The following is an 18,837-nucleotide window of genomic DNA, read 5'->3' as shown; positions in this document are numbered from 1 at the left end:
TCACAAGGTATGATACACTTTATTTATCATAACCTTGCAACTTTCTTCATATCATGTGTCATGCCTATTTGTATCAAAGAGGGAGAGAAAGAGATTTAAAAACAATTACTTGTGGTGGAAGTTGTAGTGGATGGTGTGGAAATTGGAGTGGATGGTGTGCTGAAGTTGAACACTGTTGTGGTTGGCTGTGGCGTGGTAGTGCTGTGTGTAGTTGTACTTCTGGGGGTTGTGGTTGACGATGGAGGTGTGGGGGTGGTGGTGTGTGTACAATTGTACATATCCCTCTGAACTGCCCCATTGTCACCACACACAGCTGTAATGCAGCTCCCGATCCCATCCGTGGTGTTGTAGATGGTCGCACCGTACGGGTACTTGTTCCCTTTGTATGTGCAGGAACAAGCTGCAATGGAGAGCCAGGTAATATTTCAACAGTTCTGCTTAAAGTCATGCATGTATATCACACTTGTTTACTTAACCCCAATAGAATTACAATTTAAATGATAAAAGATTATTCTTTACCATGAACATCATGGCTGCAATGCACTCCCTTGGATTTGCAATGGCTACAAAAAAAAGAAACAGATTGATATATTCCACCCATATACTCTATATGGAAATACAGTTTTTTTTGTATTTTTTGTTTCACATATTGCTGAATAGCTGAAAATATACCATGTTTCACAGTTCTTAGTGGAAGGAATGTTCTCTCCATTTTTGTAATGGTTTCCATCTCCATCATAGCAGCCACACTCTTCTCTCGTCACACATGTCATCGAATCCTCATCAAAATATGGCTGTGCAGCAGGGCATTTTGGATAGCAACCTAAAGAATATATATAGATGTGCTCAAATTTGTTGGTACCCTTACAGCTCATTGAAATAATGCTTCATTCCTCCTGAAAAGTGATGAAATTAAAAGCTATTGCATCATGTATACTTGCATGCCTTTGGTATATCATAGAATAAAGCAAAGAAGCTGTGAAAATAGATTAATTATTGCTCATTCTACAAAGATATTCTAAAATGGCCTCAACACATTTGTTGGTACCCCTTAGAAGTGATATTCCAAACTAATTTGTTTCTTTAATTAGTCTCAGGGGGCCTGTCTGTGTGGAGTTTGCATGTTCTCCCCATGTCCGCGTGGGTTTTCTCCGGGCACTCCGGTTTCCTCCCACTGTCCAAAGACATGCAGGTCAGATTGATCTAAATTGCCCTGTGTATGTATGTGTTGCCCAGCGATGGACTGGCATCCCGTTCTGGGTGTACGCCTGCCAGGATTGGCACCAGCTTCCCTGTGACCCTCACCAGGATAAGTGGTTTCAAAGATGGACGGACATGTTTCAAATCTTGTAATCAGTCATTCAACCTATTTAAATGGAAGAAAGTAGTCACTGTGCTGTTTGGTATCATTGTGTGCACCACACTGAACATGGACCAGAGAAAGCAAAGGACAGAGTTGTCTGAGGAGATCAAGGTAAATGTAAAGGCTACAAGACCATCTCCAAGCAGCTTGATGTTCCTTTGACAACAATTGCAAATATTAGTAAGAAGTTCAAGGTCCATGGAACTGTAGCCAACCTCCTTGGGCGCAGCTGCAAGAGGAAAATCGACCCCAGATTGAACAGAAGGATAGTGTGAATAGCAGAAAAAGAACCAAGGATAACTGCCAGAGAAATACAAGCTGAACTCCTAGGTGAAGGTACGTCAGTTTCTGATCACAGCATTCATCGCTTTTTGAGTGAAAGTGGCCTCCATGGAAGAAGGAGGACTCCACTTTTGAAAGAAAAACATAAAAAAGCCAGACTAGAATTTGCTAAAATGCATATTGACAAGTCACAATCCTTCTGGGAGAATGTCCTTTGGACTAGCAGACGAAAAAATTAAGCTTTCAAATAAAAGAACACCATATCTACAGTGAAACATGGAGGTGGCTTGGTTATGTTTTGGGGCTGCTTTGCTGCACCTGGCACAGGGTGCCTTGAATCTGTGCAGGGCACAATGAAATGTCAAGACTATCAAGGTATTCTGGTGCGAAATGTACAGCCCAGTGTCAGAAAGCTCTGTCTCAGTAGCAGGTCATGGGTCCTCCAACAGGATAATGACCCAAAACACACAGCTAAAAGCACCCAAGAATGGATATGTACAAAACATTGGACTGTTCTGAAGTGGCCTTCTATGAGTCCTGATCTGAATCCTATTGAACATCTATGGAAAGAGCTGAAACTTGTAGTCTGGTGAAGGCACCCATCAAACCTGAGACAGCTGGAGCAGTTTGCTCAGGAAGAGTGGGCCAAACTACCTGTTAACAGGTGCAGAAGTCTCATTGAGAGTTACAGAAAATGTTTGATTGCAGTGATTGCCTAACAAAATATTAGGTTGTGGGTCCCATCATTTTTGTCCATGCCATTTTCATTTGTTTTATTATTTACAATATTATGTTGAAAAACACAATCAAAAGCAAAGTCTGATTTCTATTAAATATGGAATAAACAATGGTGGATGACAATTACTTTTGTCAGTTTCGAGTTATTTTAGAGGAAACTGTGCATTCCTCATTTTTTGTGGAGGGGTACCAACAAATTTGAGCACGTCTGTAAGTATTATATATATATATTTTTGTATTACATTCATACTCATATTTTTGAGCAATTGAAAGTATAATATAGTCTGATTAATTATGTTGCCCCAGTCTCTGCTTAATCTTCAGGCACAGGCTGTCAGACATCAGAGTTTGGATTGAGCTTGAGATTTACGTTTTACATTTGTGCTATGCATCAAGAAATTGGGCCAAAATTACACAATGTCCACAAGAACATTTCAACTTCATATATGTAATACAATTGTCAGGGGAAACCATGGATATGTGCAGCAAAGTGGTGCAACATTATTTGTCAAGGGATTTGGGCAGTGATGGCTGATCTAACTCCTACCTTCCAGTCCTGGGATCTGATTGGAGCATTTCCCAGAGGGGTTCCGGCAGGTCTTCATGCAGGGAGATCCGCAGGGCTTGTAGTGCCACTCGCACTCACCAGGGGGGTTGTAGAAATCACAGAACAGTGCTGCAGGGAAGGAAGAAAAGCATACAATTAATCAACTTAATTTGTCTTTTACCTCCCATGAGGTTGGCTTCCTGTCTCTAGTTGGCAGAGTGGAGGGGTGAGTGGATGTTTCTTCAGGCTGTGACTTACGGCAGATCTCTGGGCTTCTCCAGGCCACACAAACACCAGCTTCATTGCAGGCTGCAGCATAGGAGGCCACAGCTGTACAGAAACACTCGCAGTCTCCTCCACTGTCACAGGCACAGGAGTCTGTCACACAGGCGTCATAGTATGGAGACGGGTCCACCTGCAGAGCAGACAAAGCTGCAATGACTCTACTACTCCTACTTTTAGTGGTTTATTTCATAGTTTGTTGTTCTTGTCAGCCCAAATAGATACATCAAAGTACAACAGACAATGATGTGAGATGTACTAGTAAACCTGCCAATGAATCCAGATTTCTAAAATCATGCAGCACTGATACTAACTGGCATAACTGTGGCTGCAGCCTGATCTGATTACCTGGGAGTGGCAGGCTGTAAACACTTGGCTCTTGATGATGCTGCACTGCCTCTGAGCCCAAGACTGTCTGTAGGGGTTGGAGACACAGGGGTCCTTTGTAACCACAGCATTGGGGCAACTGGGAGACACTTTCCAGCTGTTTCCAAACTCCAGCGCATCTACAACCACTGCTTGGCTCCTGGTGGTGAAGTCGTTGTTTCTGTTGCCGTTGTAGTCTCCACACAGACCACAGACATGGCCCTGTGGCAGGAAGATAGTGGTCAGCAGAAGAAGCAGCTTTAATTCTAATGTGAATACCTCTTACATAAGGCTGGTTTCTGTGCTGGAGGGAAGATTGCCTTATTATTATTACCCAATTTCTTAGTAGACACCCTTATCCAGGGTGACTTACAATTGTTACAAAATACCACATTATTTTTACATTTGTATCACTTTATACAGCTGGGCATTTACTGGAAAAGTCAAGGTAAAGTACCTTGCTCAAGGGTACAACAGCAGTGCCCCCCACTTGGGGATTGAACCCACAATCCTCCACTCTAAAGTCCAGAGCCCTAATCACTACTCAAGACTGTTGACTTTGTTTCTGTATGACGTAATCGATGTCACACTGTGGTCTATTCCAGTTGTCCTTAGTGTAGTCATCATCACTCACCTTGAATTCAGGGCTCAGTTTGATAAACATACTGGTCTTCTTGTCCCACATAAGGATCAGTCCATTGTTGGCTTCAATCACCAGGTAGATCCCCATGTAGCGGATCTGGTAGGGAACTTCTACACCCGTGTCTCTCTGGACCACCTGGTAGTTTCCTTCTGACAGTTTCAGCTCATTGTTCTGAAGAGAAATATATATATATATATATATATATATATATATATATATATATATATATATATATATTTTTTTTTTTTTATGTTAAAAGCCCATAATTATCAGGTGTTTCTTAGGAAGGTTAATTTGATGGTTTTCTTTTACTTTTTCTTGTTTAATTTTTTTCAGATAACCATTCTGTGAATAATGCCAGAGCAGAGTTGCCATTGAGCATGCACTTACTGAATTGCAGTGGACTGCCATACTCACCCCCAGGAAGAGCTTGATGGCCTTGGAGCAGGTGGTGCCTGTGGTGCCACAGGGGATGTTCTCAGTGATCACTCTGAAGGTGCCGTTTTCACTGTTCTTGCTGCAGTAGTCCTGCACAATAAAGAGATAGAGCAGTGGGATCACAAATTACCCTTAATTGTATCATATAGCCAGGATCAAATTGGACATCTGTTTTTCTCTTCATTCATGTCATGGAAGAAAAGATATAAGTGATGCAGAGAACCCAAGTAAACTGCTATTCTAATGTGGTTGAAGGAAGCTTGGTCCTGCTCTTTTCACTATGATTCATAAGTAGAATGGACACGCTGAGATGTACCTGAGTGAGAGTGTATTCACAGTCTCCATTGAAGCTGAATCTCTTCCCATCAAACGTGATGTAATGCCCATCTCCATAGATGGCACAGGTGCCCTGACACTGGTTAGTGGTACACTGCCATTTCCTGTTTTTGCAAGTACTAAAAGGAAAACGACATGTGTGAACAAATACAGAGCAGATACATATTTTCTATGTAGTTTTATAAGTTTCTGTGCTGCTTTCTGTATTGCATATTGTAACAAATAAGATGCCCTCTGAGAGATGAGAGTACCAGGTGTTGCAGTCCACTTTGGTCTGTTGCCCTGGTTGGAACGAAGCTCCATTGTGGACGCAAGGACAGAGTTCTTCCTGTACACAGTCTCCTTTCCCATCAGAAACCAGCCCCTCAGGACACATGCAGCCCGAAATACACTCTGTGCTGATCTGTAAGGAGAGGTGAGGTATTATTCCATCTGGGTATAGCATGAATCTGGTCTAGAGCAAAGCTTGAGCACGTGTAGAAGTTGCCCCATGAGAATCCTTCCCCATCAGTTTGTGCTGTAGTTCGTGTCGAGTACAATGCTTCTCTGGTGGGGAGTGCAGTGGTTTACATCCTACACATGCAGACTGTGTTCATGTGAAATAATGCAAAGTAAGCACACAACTCAGGCCTGCATTCAATATTAATTAGTGTGAAGAATCTGCCCCACTTACACACTCCATGTCCAGTGTCTGGCAGCCCTTCTGGCACTCAGATCCCTTGGCTCCTGCCCCAGCCTCAGAGCAGTTGAAAAACACCATTGGTTTCTTACAGGCTACAAAACGAAAGAAACAATAGGCAAGCATTATATATCCCCATATCTTTCTTGGTGTTCCCAAGTCCTGACATAAACTAATGTGTCCCAATATTCACCAACAAGTTTTACCAAGGCTACCACAAATCTCAGAGCAAGTACAGAAGAAACGTGGTGTCGGATCACCATTTGTTTAACAATGAAATTCCCCCTTCAGGTGTAGACTGATGTAAGCTCAGACTCACTTATGCTGGGTGCTGGGCGTCCAATGCAGTTCAGTTTCCCATGTTTGCAAGTGCTGTAAAGAGAATGAGAAGAGTAATAAAGATAATACACAGCTGTACTTTAATTGTGTGCAGCAACAGAAGACACAGGGACATAGACAGCATAAGTCAGTGGCTTCTGTGTTAAAAGCGGTAAACCTGTTGGATCGGTTAGTGCTCAGTGACAATGATCAACGATGCCTCTTACCACATGGCTCCATTCTTGCTGATGACCTCCCCTGCCGGCACTACTGAGCCCTTGTTGTAGCATGGGCACTCAGTGGGCGGGACGCACTTGCCCTCCTCGTCCATGTAGGTCCCCTCGGCACAGCCACAGCCATCCACAGGCACGAACTGGACCTGGCAGGTGTGGTCCGGCTCGCTGAGGGAGCGGCAGGTGCGCTGGCAGCTGGTCATGCTGTACCCATAGACCAGGGTCTTGTGGCAGTTGCTGGAGTATTTGGCTGAGGGGGGGGAGAAGCAGGGTTTCAGTCTCAGCACAAACACCTTCAGTTCACTGTCCCTGAAACCCCATAGGCTTCTGACACCTAAACACACTTACTGCAGATACTGGATCTCCAGCTGTCCAGCGTGATGCCCTTCGCAGCGCAGGCATGGACATAGGAGGAGATGGCAGCACACATGCAGTCCTCGCTTTTCTCACAGTTGCAGCTGTCGTAGAGGCAGTTCTGGGGAAAGGAAAGGAGGTCATAGGTTAACATTGAAAAAGCCTTTGTCTAGGAGAACACTGTCAACAATGCTCAAGATGCAAGAGGTGTCAGAAGTATCCTGACTCACAGAACACCAGTTTGCCTGACTTATTGCACAAATAATGACATTTGTTGGATGCAGACTAATACATTATATTTTGAGGGCAGTAGAAAAAAAATGTCTGTTTGTAAATACTATTGTATCCTCCTGATGGTTGTGTTTTGCAAGAAGTAAAGAGACACATACTGATTTCTGGGTATCTGGGTTGATGACAGAGTGGCAGGGAGCAAACACTCCATTAGGGTCTGAGAGCATGGAGCACCAGTGCTTGGCATACTTCTCTGTGAAATGGGGAGAGAAATGTGAGGATAAGTTATGCAAGTATTTCCTTAAGATGTGTGAGCCCAGTTTCCCAGACCCCTGAACAGTACAGAGCCCCAGTCAGTAGTTAAGGCGTAGGGGGGGGGAGATTGACACAGACTGGTGTCCCAGAATGTCGTACCGTTCTCCACACTCAGGCTGCAGGGGTTTTCATAGCTGTTCGTCACATCCGAGCAGCTGGCTCTGGTCTTCCAAGTGTTGGCGAAGGCTGCGGCTGTTCCCTCCACTACCCCACTGGTGGTTTTGAAATCGTCAGCTTGGACATTGTTGAAATTTCCACAGAGACCTGGAGAGGAGAGGAGTAATTTATCAGCTACAGCCACCCTCTGATTATATGTATCATGTTGTATCCAGTTTGTAGACTTGCTTCAGAGAGAGAGATGCATTGTACTGCAGGGCTAAATTACGCCATAAGTTTCTGATCTCTTTTGTGACTCACTTGTAACTATTAAATCTAGGCTTAAGACCTATGGGTTCATATATAGACTAGCATATTAAATCAATTGTACTTGTTTTAAATAGTGTTATTCTGTTTTAGCTGTTTTATTCATTTTAGTGTCAATGTGTAATTCTCTGCTATTTATTACTTTATTTTATTTGCTAATATTGGAACAGTTTTGTATCATGTTTTATGTATTTTAGTGTTGTATTACTCTACTGTTTGTATCTCTTGTTTTATTCTATATGTTAATTGCATCTTTGGGCTCTTTTTCTTTTGTGAAGCGTCATGAACCTTTGTGGTATGAAAGGTACTCAATAAATAAGAAGTATTAGTAGATTATTATTTTTCATAGACTGGAAATCTAGCCATGTTATAGTCAGTGCTGATCATTGCTAAAAAGTGCTAATACAGGGCTTCATGTGAGACAGGTGGCCCTAGAGCTTTCACAGATCAGGGGGTGGGGTCAGTAGTGCTGAGGCTAGGCATACCACATGTCATCCCCTTGTTGGAGGAGCTGGCAGTGATGTAGACTTGCATGATTGGGGTGAGCTGGACCTCTAACTGGAGCCCCATGGAGGTTTCGACAACAATGTAGAATGTGGAAGGTCTGAAGATGATTACGTCAGCTGTGAGGAACAAGACACACAGAAAATTCAACAAATAAGGGTTAGAGCATTAGCATTAGACTGAAACCAGTTAATTGAATTGGATAACAATGAGTGCCAACAGACCCAGCTGCAAACTGGGTAACTGAGCAGAGCCCTGCAAATCCGTTCATCAGTTACCTGCTTCCAGTGTGCCCATTCACCTGGTTCCCGGAGGCACACTATGCATTTCACAGACACATCAGTATAGCTCATGCCTCTGTGATTTGGAGCTACAGTACTGATAAGGGAATAGGTCTCACCTGTGGTCAGAGGCAGCTGAGAAAAGATGCCATTCACAAAGACACTTCCACAAGGCAGGAGGCTGATCACCTGGGAATTACAAATGCAGTGTCAATACACAGAGATCCTGGTAGCTTTTACTGCTGATACATGTGCTACCACTTACTGGTTGTTCCAGGTCAGACTTGAAGAAAGACTTGTCCTGGCATAGATAGTTCATTTCTAACCTCAGGGCTCAAAGAGGTCCTTCTTCTCATAACTTGGGTAATTCCCAGCCTGCACACCAGTGCTGGACAACAAGGTGCTTCACAAACTTCATCAGAGATGTTGTTTGTCTGTATTCATGTCAGTGGTTGATTAAGAAAGTCCTTTTAAGATGACTTACAGTTGTCCCTCCTGAGATGGCCAGGGTCACAGCCTTCAAGCAGGTCTCAGTCTCTGTCAGTCCACACTTGACAAGGTCTCCCAGAACTGTGAATGCACTGCTGTTGCATTGCTACAGCAGAAACAGAAACAGCACAAGACAAGAAAACAAGGAAGAGTGCAATGAAAAACAATTCATATGGTAATTAATCAGGAAGTAAGTTAGGAGATCAGTATGCAATCAGAGAAAGATGTATGCATTCACAGCAGTAGGACCTTCAATACAATGTGAGCCCATACAGCTGACTAATTGCTCCTGATCCTTTTAAAACACACAAAAATCCAAACAACTGGTAGGTGGTATCGCACACCTTGGAGAGGACGTAGGAGCAGTCTCCATGGAAGGTGAAGGGTTTCCCATCATAGGAGGTGATGTGGGAGCCTCCCTCTACAGAGCAGGTCCCCGGGCAGTCCAGGTCTTGGCAGCTCCACTGGCCTCCATTGCAGGTGCTGCACAGACAGTTACAGAGCTGATGTATACATTTGCTGGAGGCACGTGTTGTGTTGCATCAAAACCTTTCTTCACTCTAAGCATTTGCCGAGTAGCTCAGATGCTCTATCAGATGTGTTATTGTTATTCATTAATTTATTCATACTTATAGGTTGGTGAAAACATACTCTTCTCTTCAATACTCTTTCAGTTAGCCAGATACATGTCTTGTCTCCCTTGATGATGTTGTCTGATTATGCATGCTGGCCTGCGCCCTGTGACAGAGGACAGAAAGTGGGCCCTTGCTCACCAGTGGCTGCAGTGGCTGGAGTAGGACTCTCCAGGTTTGTATGTGTCTCCATTGTGGCTGCAGGAGCACTGCTGCACTGGGACACAGCCAGTCTGGTTGATGTCATCGAAGACAGTGCCTTAGGAAGACAATCACAGTCAGTCAGGAAAAGCCCTATCAGAGTGTATGAAGGCACGAAGACCTAGAACTTGACTTTGCGCTAGAATAATAACATACAGTAATCCAGGCTAGTACAGCTGTAATCATGCAAAACACACAAGCTCGCCCAATCGCTGCACAGTCACGTTACAACAGGGCAGCAAGCAGTGTGAGACTGAAGAGCAGCGCAGAGCAGAGAGAGGAGCTCCAGCCAGTGGAGCAGCAGGTACCTGGGGGGCAGAAGCAGCCATCAGTGCAGTGGTCCTCGCACAGCTGGCCTCTCTCTGGGTTGGAGCAGGTGTCAGCACAGGGGATCCCACACTCCTGGTGCTCCATGTTGAAAGGGCATTTCTTAGCTGCAGAACACAGGAGGCTTCAGTCAGGTTTAATGGATTGTCTAGTTTTATATGCAGCTGCACTGTGACTTCTTTCATTTTCATGTCAGCTCTACATGAAGTCTAATGCTTCCTTCAGTAAAATAACCCCTTGTTCACAAGAAGACAGTAGCAGAAGATTGGGGGGAGACGTACAGCAGAACTCTACGGTCCTCCACTGCTGCGGCTGTCCGCCGGCGTGCACACACTGCCGGGAGAATTCAGACAGTGTGTTGCAAAGGCAGAAAGTGCTGGTGCTGTTGCCACAGTGGCACATGTCCTCTACACAGGCCTGGATGAAGGAGTCAATGGAGACCAGGCTCATACAGCTGCTGAAGGCTGGGCTGGACAGGAGCTGCTCACACACTGATGTCTGTGACAAGGAAAGAGCAACAAGGACAGGGATTTATTGCACCTGTAATGACACTGTAATGCAGTGAAACACACAGTGACTTAATTTACAACAGGCAAACACACTGTTTAAGAAACTTGAATTTGCATTGTGCTGTTGAGGTGATAATGGCTCTAGAGTTGTTACTGTGGTTACTGTGTAGGTATTAACCCAGTAACTATCAATCAGGCATACAGCTCTGGAAGGAATTAAGAGACCTTGGAGTGGTGTCTTTATTTTTTCCATAGCTGTATATCTTGGAATTGATTATGACATTGAGAAGGCACAATATCTGTTCATTTTCTTTTGTGAGCTTTGGAGCAAGAGAGGAATTAAGACATTTACCAGCCCTGAGCAGTTCCTATCAGACACAGGTGTGGGTTCCTCACAGGTTTCTGTGGGGCCGTCCATCTTCCAGAAGTGTCCAAAGTCAAGGGGAGATATTTTCATGCCTTTAAAAGTGAGTTTGAGAATTTGGATTTTGTGTCAGAGATATCTTGATTTTCCATTAAATGCAATGTGATATAACACCGACAGCTGAACCTGACATACTGTTCTGCTGTCACTCAGCGTCTTCTGTCGCAGGTAGAGGTGGCTTACCGTTTTTAATGAACTCATCATAGAGCTGGACCCCATTGAAGTCCCCACAGAGCCCACAGGTCTGGTTCCTGTATTTCTCGTCCATCTCCAGCTGTCGAATATTATGCACAGCTTGAATTCACACATCAGAAATGGGTGATGTTTGTTACACATTGATCATAGTTTAGTAAATTAAGGACTGTAGGAATCCAGGCCTCCCTACTATTTTACTTTATTAAAATGTATCAATATGTATATTTGATACTACCCATCACTGTCAATGAAACTCGTAGCATAGTAGGAGACTGGTTTGATTAAAGTGCTGTGAGTTGGTTGCTCTTCAAGCCTATCAACTTAGTCACAAGCACGTTAGCAGGGTGTGATTCCCCTGCTGCCTCCGCATTGCCAAAGGTGGAGGCCATTTCAGGAGCAGCTCTAGGAGACCCATTGAGTGAGTTTTATCTTATCTGTCTCTTATCTTTCATTGTGTGAGTAGTATATTATCTGATACTGAAGGGTGTTGGCCTCAGAATATATTGTTCGTACCTAAGTGAGTAGCCTAAATGTGTGGTACAATGGGGTTCAGTCCCCAGATGGTATTTTGTTATTTGGTTCATCAATCTTAAATTATTTACAAAGATCAGATTACATAGAATAGTTTCGTACCAAGAAGGCATCATCTCCATTCCACATGGCAACCAGACCCAGCTTGGCAGTGATCTTAATGTAGGAGGTGCTCTTCTCAATGAGAACTCCAGATTGGCTGAATGGCAGGGTCACCCTGGAAGGAATGGATTCATCATCAGAATGTATTCATCAGAATTCCATCAGCTGACTAAAATGTTGGTGCACTCCTATTGGCCTTGCTCTGCTATCTGGCTACTTAATATACTAATTTAAACAAAACAAAAAACCTCTCAAACTTTGATAACTTTAAATTATTCCACAAAGAGCCCAACTCGAGGTCATGCTTTGAGAGCCTCAGGGTAAGCTTCTGGCCCTCGTGCCCCAGATGTGTATCGTTGTCACAGCACTGTACATGGGTCGAGACAAAGCATTCACCGTTTCCCGTTGATGGTGATGGAGTCGCTCCCGAGCTCTAGGACCATGCCGTCCAGCTTCATGGTGATCTTGGTGATGGTGGGCAGCTCGTTCACCACCTGGCGCCGCAGCTGGATGTTGAAGTCCTCGTAGCTGCTCTTGCACTGGGAGCTCAGGATGTAGTTGCAGGTGGATGGCAGCTGGAAAATGTCTCCATCGAAGGTCTTGAAGTGGTAGTTACCCCACGTGCTGCACACCTGGCCATTGTGCGCCGGGCTCACTCCTGGGGAAGACGGGGGGCAGAGACATCGATGAACCGGGCACTTTAGCTTAATCAAAATGTCAACATGGAAGGGCCACATAGCTGAGGTCTGTAGTTAGTAAAGGCACTCAATACACATTTTGTATTAGTGTTACCTGGTATCATGGGTATCTTGGTCATCGAAGGGATGATCGTGACCTTTTGGCCAGGGCTCGGTGGTCTGTCTAAGAAATGACAGATGCAAATGGATAATAATTAGTGATTCCTCAGCAGCTATTCACATTGTATTGAGCATGCTCAGGCTGAGGAAAACAAGCAGAAAACACGGGCTACTTCCCTTGTTTACTCTAATGCTTTGAGGTCTCGAGAAACAATTAAATCTTCATGAAGACACTTAAAGAAAATAGCTAGTCTGTTCTACGGCAGCATTGATTCTAAGCTGTGGGTGGCAGCCAGGTGTCCCAGCGGGCCTGTCTGATTCTGGAGTCTGCCTGTTGCCTTTGAATTACCTGTGGTTTGTTGCTGCTGAACAGTGTCACCGTAGTCATAGTCTGTTTGCTGTGTTTGTTGTTGTTGTTGATTAGCTCCTGCATAAAGACAAACACCAGATGTATACAATTACAGATTGTCACCACTATAAATCAGTCAGATAGATATATTTGAGCTGTATTTGGAACTTTGTGAGGATTAAAACTCCATTACAGACTAACATGTAGAGGTCTATCCTTTTGTTTAAAATGGTATATAATACCAATAGTATAAGTCAGTTATTTTTATCCTGCCCACCGCTGCTGAAATTGCTAAAAATGGAGCTCAGTGGAAACTAATGGAAGATTGTAGACTGTTGTAATTATTCTTTAGCTATTGATATTCAGATAGAATACTATAGATACACAACCAATAATCAATATCATCAATTTTCAACATCATATCAGACAGATTATTAGAATTAGATACAAAATACATAATGTATTAACCTTCTAAGAAGAAAACACAACACAACTAATTTCACATTCTTAAATTCAACTTTGTTGTAATTCTAAAATCAATTGTTCATAAACACTTCTTGTTGCTTCATGGAAAGAACAAAAAAACAGCAGCAACTAAAATCCGCTTCACCAGCTTCACCAGGCGCCTCACCAGCAAGATACTATTGCTAAGGTGTTACAAAGATGCAGATAAGTTTTTGCCAAAAAGGATACTGTTCTGACACCCAGAGAGTCTATGTGCGTGTTTGGGAGAGTCTGTATGTGTTTAGGTATGTATTCATGTACACTATACAAATTCTAGTAGGACCATGCTTTCCTGATTTCCTATTTGTATTAGGTTTAGACCCCCAAGAGCAAGCACTCTGCACTGTAATGGTGTATTGAAAATCCCATCCGCCTACCTTTCTGCATGGAGCCGTATCCAACAGACATCGACATCCAGATCAGTGCCCACATGGTCATCCTCCTCGCTGTCCCCATGGTTCCCTGGGGGTTCGCTGACAGGTGCTCCACAGCAAGATGCTCTCCCCTGGGCTCTGCCTGTGGGTCTTATACTGCTGGTGTTGATTAAGAGCCAATCTTTCTTCTAAGTCAAAGACAGAGGTGGAGCTGAGGGCTGAGCTTGGCACCTTGTCCAATTTAGGCAAAGACACCCAACCCCAAGCATCTGCCTCTCTGCGCTCGCTTGGGCATTCTTCTCATTGACCTTCCCTTCACTGGGTTTCAAAAGGCAGCGCTCAGAACGGACAAGAACAGTTCAAAGTGTGAAATTGTGACTTTCTAATTTTCTTTCTTGCCTTCGTTTCACGCAGTCAGACAATGATATCTTTTGAGCTCTGCAGGGTAGGCTGAAGTTGATCAAGATATCAAGTGCTTGTGAAACATAAAAGTTATTGAGACTAAGATACTGCGCATTCCAGTCCAGCATGCATATTACGGGAACATGAAAGGATTTTTTGTAAGGTCTACACAAGTAATATATATATATATATATATATATATATATGCAATGGCTCTCCTAAAATGTCCACAAATACATTCATTTAGCAATCAGGCTTTAGAAGTGACAGAAAATGATTACATTGGAAAGGAAATACAATTTAATCTCCCTTATCATGAGTACATAACTGGGCTGATGTCGGCTGTTTGAGCTGAGACAAAATCGTAAACTAGTTGAAGAAATTTGCCTTTGTGAAATGACTGTAATCAATACCATTTGGGAATGCACAAGTTTGACAGGTTCCTCTCAATGCAGTGATTCCTATATTAATGTTGAAACATAAGAATTAATATATTGTGTTCCAGGTGTAATGTAGTCCAAAGGAACATCATAGCAAGCCTGTATGTGGGCATTCATCTGAATGAATAATGCCTAGCTTTTGTCCTGCTGTAATCCCAATAAATGCTCCAGAATCCTAAGCACACATCGAACAGCTATCATCCACTAGGTCATTTCTCATGTCTCAATGGAAAGTCACAGTGGCTGTTGATTTGGTAAATTAGGCAGAATGAGTCACTGGCCAACACAGGAACTACATCCTGGATTTCAAAAAGGTGTGCAGGACTGCTGGCTGCCACCTTGGCAGTGGTGCAGGTGGATAATCAGAGATTTTTTTAATACATATGTTTCGATATTGCAGCTGTGAACACAGACTAGGTCTGGAATCCTGCTCCCATAATCCCCAGGACATTTTGGCAATGTTTGAATTCTCAGCTCTACAACAAAACTCATCAATCAATTGGTCAATATTCCATGTATAATGTAAAGGTATCAGGCTATAATAATAATAATAATAATAATAATAATAATAATAATAATAATAATAATTATAATTATTATTATTATTATTATTATTGTTGTTATTATTATTATTATTATTATTATTATTATTATTATTATTATTACTATTATTATTATTATTATTATTATTGTTGTTATTATTATTATTATTATTATTATTATTATTATTATTATTATTACTATTATTATTATTATAGTCCCAACTCCCCATCCAGGAGGAAATACAGGAAACATGTCCTCTGTCCCTCAGTACCCATCCCTGCCCATCTCCCCCACCCCAGCTCTCACAGCTACACTGAGGCTAAGCCCATGGCTTGGTTATAAAAGACCTTCCTCTTTGTATCTTTGTAATCTTTTCTAGAGAAACTAAAGTGTCAGTTGGATGTGCTGAGAATACCAGTCTTGTGGCCTTTTGTGAACTCATATCCTATATCTGCCCGCTGATACAAGGAAAAACTTAGAATATTCCTTCAGGGTGAATGTTACTGCATTCCCGCAGTTGAATGAGCTGCTAACAGTGCCCAGACTGGTTGGATGAGGAGAATCTATAACATCTTTGCAAATTTCATACGGAAGGACATTGAGCGCACACACACTGTTAATCATATTGGGATGTCATCTCCACTGGAGGGATGTTGACGTGTTACAGTAATGCTGTCTGTGGTTTTTATGGGTAGTGGGATATTGCAGGGTTGACATCCATGCTCCAGCTGAGGGAATGAGATGACGTCTTGCTATTGGAGGATTTAATGCCAACACTGGGCACAGTGCACTGCCAAGATCTGACACAGAGTCAGAGAGACAGGAGGGAGAATTTGCTAGACATCTAATACATTCTGTCTCTCTTTCTTTAACTTTTCCATTTACACATGAGAACGGGTGTACCTATCAGGTTTTCACTGGGTTTGTTGATGTGCACACAAAATGAACACAGGGTGACCAGTGGCAGCTAAAGGACAATACACATTAAACACAATTCTTGTCTTTATCAGGCGATGGGGTCAATGGCCCAAAAAGCAGTGCCTTGTGTTTACCTCATGTCATTACCAAGGGGAAGGTTCTTTTCCTGGCTGTAAAAGTAATTCAGATGGAAGGAGACATGACTGTAGAATATACATTTCATGGCAACCTTAAATAAATAAATTATGCTTAAAAGGATTAAAAGTGTAATTGGACGTTTTTGAAGTTCATCCTTTTCATGGGTAGTAAAAAGTCCAAGAAGCATTGAAACACATTGAGCACATTTCAGCAATAACTGACTGTCCGATGTGCAAAGCAGGAGGAAAAAGACAGAAGCAGTGTGTGTGTGTATGTGTGCCCTCTCTCCACCCCTGGGTGTCAATCTCTTTCTAATCATCAGCGCTTGGGTTTGTGTGCATTTGTGTATTTATCTTGCCTTTCATTCAGCTAACATTGACAACACATTAGAGCCTCCAGAATAAATAAAGATTGAAGGTCTTTCTTATACTAACAGCAAGATTGCCGTGGGCTTAAATGTGAGACATACCTGTTGTTTTTGCTACAACGTACTCATTACAATAAGTCTGCATAAAACTTGGTGCCCCAGAGCTGGACCAGGTGATGTGTCCCGGTAGGAGCAGAGCATCCCTCCCAGCATGATGTGGGCCAGACACTTTATGACAGCCTTGGCGATGGGGGCTCTGATAAGCTAGGGTGAGATCATGGCTTCCTTAGCAGCCTCTGCCTGTACAGGGGGAAGACAGGATCATATAAAATGGTGTCCACATCTTTAAATGAATGCTTTATTTATTCATTCATTCAATCGCGGATTTATGTGTAACTGACGGGGAGAGAACTCTACTGGGATAAGCAACCCAGAACTACAACTTGCGCCGTGTGTGACCTGGTGGTGTGTGGTGGGTTGTCCTCTGTTAGTAAAGCAGAACCAGAGAGAGGGAGAGGCCAGACTGCTTAATTTATCTTGGGGATTACCTCAGCTGTCTGGTTAGCTCAGTAGCAGAAGGGATTCTCTCGTCAGTTCACAAGGATTGTGGTTGGAATCAGTGATGAGAAATGTGTCCTTTGCTGATACTGTTTGACATGCCCAATTATCTTAGCTTTAATTAACCAGTCAATTAACTCAATGCCACTTATTGAATTATATTATTTTGTAATAATTTTTGCTTTAAGAACTTGTTCAATGATGGCATTGTAAATCTCATCTCAGCTGGTCATGTCATGTTCTGTGTAATCTTTGTTTGTCGTTGAATTTTAATCAGGGGAGAGCATTTATGTCCCAGTATGTTGAACATGTCAAGACAATGGCATTGGAGGAAGTTTCAACATATCTAATTCCTGTGGAGAGTCAATGGTAACATCCAGAGTTGCATATTAACCAATTTATCCCAATTATGGAGTTTTCTTTTTTCTGTCTTATGGTCTCAACCCACGAATGGCCGCACCCGATTCTCTTGGGGCTCAGATCCATTGCCGAGTCTGGAGATACTCTGTATCTCTGTCTCTTGTCTCTCTATATTATTTTATTACCTAATAAACCTCTTGTTGATTCAGATAGAGCACATAATTTCCCATTATGCCTTGTACTTATTCATATTTGTTCTGGTGTACTATTAGCAACTACAAATATTAGTCATTTTACCCCCACAATGCAAACCGTGACCAGTCAGAGATGTAAAGATTACGATTAGACATAAGTCTTACGCACATAAGTGAAATCGGTCTTTTCAAGTGTATCATAATACAAATATCATATCTAACAACTTCGCCCACACCCACTCGTCAAAAACAGAAAACATTTTCTCTGTCAGATTTTCTCAGGTAAAGGTGTTCAAGATATGAATCTCTCCAGGTAACTTATCAAACAAATGAACAGGTTCTAAAATCCTAATGACATTTTAATAATAATTATTATTAATAAGAGCAATGCAGGTTCTCTTGAAGGTTTGAGGGGACAATTATTAAATAAATCAGAAATGCTGATGTGAGAAATTCAATCTTGCAGGGTAACAGCAGTCCAGGTTCATAACACACAAGTGAGCTTGGATTTCCATTTGTGCTAATTTGAGTAATTGTTGCCTCTTTTATAAGAGTAAATAATGTGTACTTCCTCCAGACTGAACCGCATGCCATTGACCCAGGTACAGAGAGTCTGAGCCCCAGGACATCAGGTTTCTCTGCCTGTGCTTTGGCATGCTCAGTGTTTCATTTGGGCTTCAGAAATCACTCCTCATATTCTCATCTCTGCTGACCAGAAGGAGACCGCTGGCGTGTACTGGCGTCACTTTAGCAGATTGCCATCGTTCAAGGAGGGGTGGTGGTGCTGGCCAGCTGCACATTGGGAAGCTTGTGCTAAACTCTAGTTTGGGGTTTCGGTTGATAAAACGGACATTGGGAAAACTATGGAAAAACAGGTACTTCAGATGATGTTTTTCTAGGTTTTACTTTGCATTTCCCATTTGGAAAATGTTGCAATTTAGTTTGTCTTGACATCCAATCCTGCGCAACAACTTCCTCTTTATGATTGTTGTTGCTGTGCATTGGTTGGTTTCCAGAATAGCAGGGAGGGCAGATGTCCCCATTTAGACAGAACTCCTTGACACAAAACCACCCTGCAGTGTGTTCTGGTCTGCAGCTTCAAACATCTCCTCAGCCCAACGATTAAGCGGTAAACAATGATGGCGTTACT

The 18,837-nt window shown here is 42.7% G+C and overlaps 1 protein-coding gene across 1 annotated transcript in view; it reads right to left on the bottom strand.

Moving 5' to 3' along the window:
- Positions 1-13,926, bottom strand: part of LOC136747526 (mucin-5AC) — a 33,915-nt gene extending 19,989 nt beyond the window's left edge. The window contains exons 1-30 of the mRNA XM_066700407.1: positions 13,771-13,926; positions 12,890-12,967; positions 12,536-12,604; positions 12,140-12,401; positions 11,744-11,858; positions 11,099-11,189; positions 10,844-10,950; positions 10,264-10,480; positions 9,964-10,089; positions 9,596-9,713; positions 9,167-9,305; positions 8,818-8,928; positions 8,453-8,522; positions 8,034-8,171; positions 7,225-7,389; positions 6,969-7,063; positions 6,574-6,700; positions 6,220-6,475; positions 5,994-6,046; positions 5,669-5,769; positions 5,247-5,398; positions 4,976-5,114; positions 4,639-4,749; positions 4,213-4,392; positions 3,561-3,800; positions 3,189-3,345; positions 2,931-3,059; positions 673-823; positions 520-563; positions 110-400 (exon numbers count right to left, since the gene is read on the bottom strand). Coding sequence (XP_066556504.1) covers positions 110-400; positions 520-563; positions 673-823; positions 2,931-3,059; positions 3,189-3,345; positions 3,561-3,800; positions 4,213-4,392; positions 4,639-4,749; positions 4,976-5,114; positions 5,247-5,398; positions 5,669-5,769; positions 5,994-6,046; positions 6,220-6,475; positions 6,574-6,700; positions 6,969-7,063; positions 7,225-7,389; positions 8,034-8,171; positions 8,453-8,522; positions 8,818-8,928; positions 9,167-9,305; positions 9,596-9,713; positions 9,964-10,089; positions 10,264-10,480; positions 10,844-10,950; positions 11,099-11,189; positions 11,744-11,858; positions 12,140-12,401; positions 12,536-12,604; positions 12,890-12,967; positions 13,771-13,849 — 4,111 coding nt within the window. The 5' untranslated portion in view covers positions 13,850-13,926. The remainder of the gene's footprint in view (positions 1-109; positions 401-519; positions 564-672; positions 824-2,930; positions 3,060-3,188; positions 3,346-3,560; positions 3,801-4,212; positions 4,393-4,638; positions 4,750-4,975; positions 5,115-5,246; positions 5,399-5,668; positions 5,770-5,993; positions 6,047-6,219; positions 6,476-6,573; positions 6,701-6,968; positions 7,064-7,224; positions 7,390-8,033; positions 8,172-8,452; positions 8,523-8,817; positions 8,929-9,166; positions 9,306-9,595; positions 9,714-9,963; positions 10,090-10,263; positions 10,481-10,843; positions 10,951-11,098; positions 11,190-11,743; positions 11,859-12,139; positions 12,402-12,535; positions 12,605-12,889; positions 12,968-13,770) is intronic.
- Between the last annotated feature and the right edge of the window lie 4,911 nt (positions 13,927-18,837).

Source organism: Amia ocellicauda, chromosome 4, assembly GCF_036373705.1.
Source record: "Amia ocellicauda isolate fAmiCal2 chromosome 4, fAmiCal2.hap1, whole genome shotgun sequence".
NCBI classification, from domain to species: Eukaryota; Metazoa; Chordata; class Actinopteri; order Amiiformes; family Amiidae; genus Amia; species Amia ocellicauda.
Note: the sequence above shows the minus strand (reverse complement) of the source record. Positions and strands in the feature narration are given on the sequence as shown.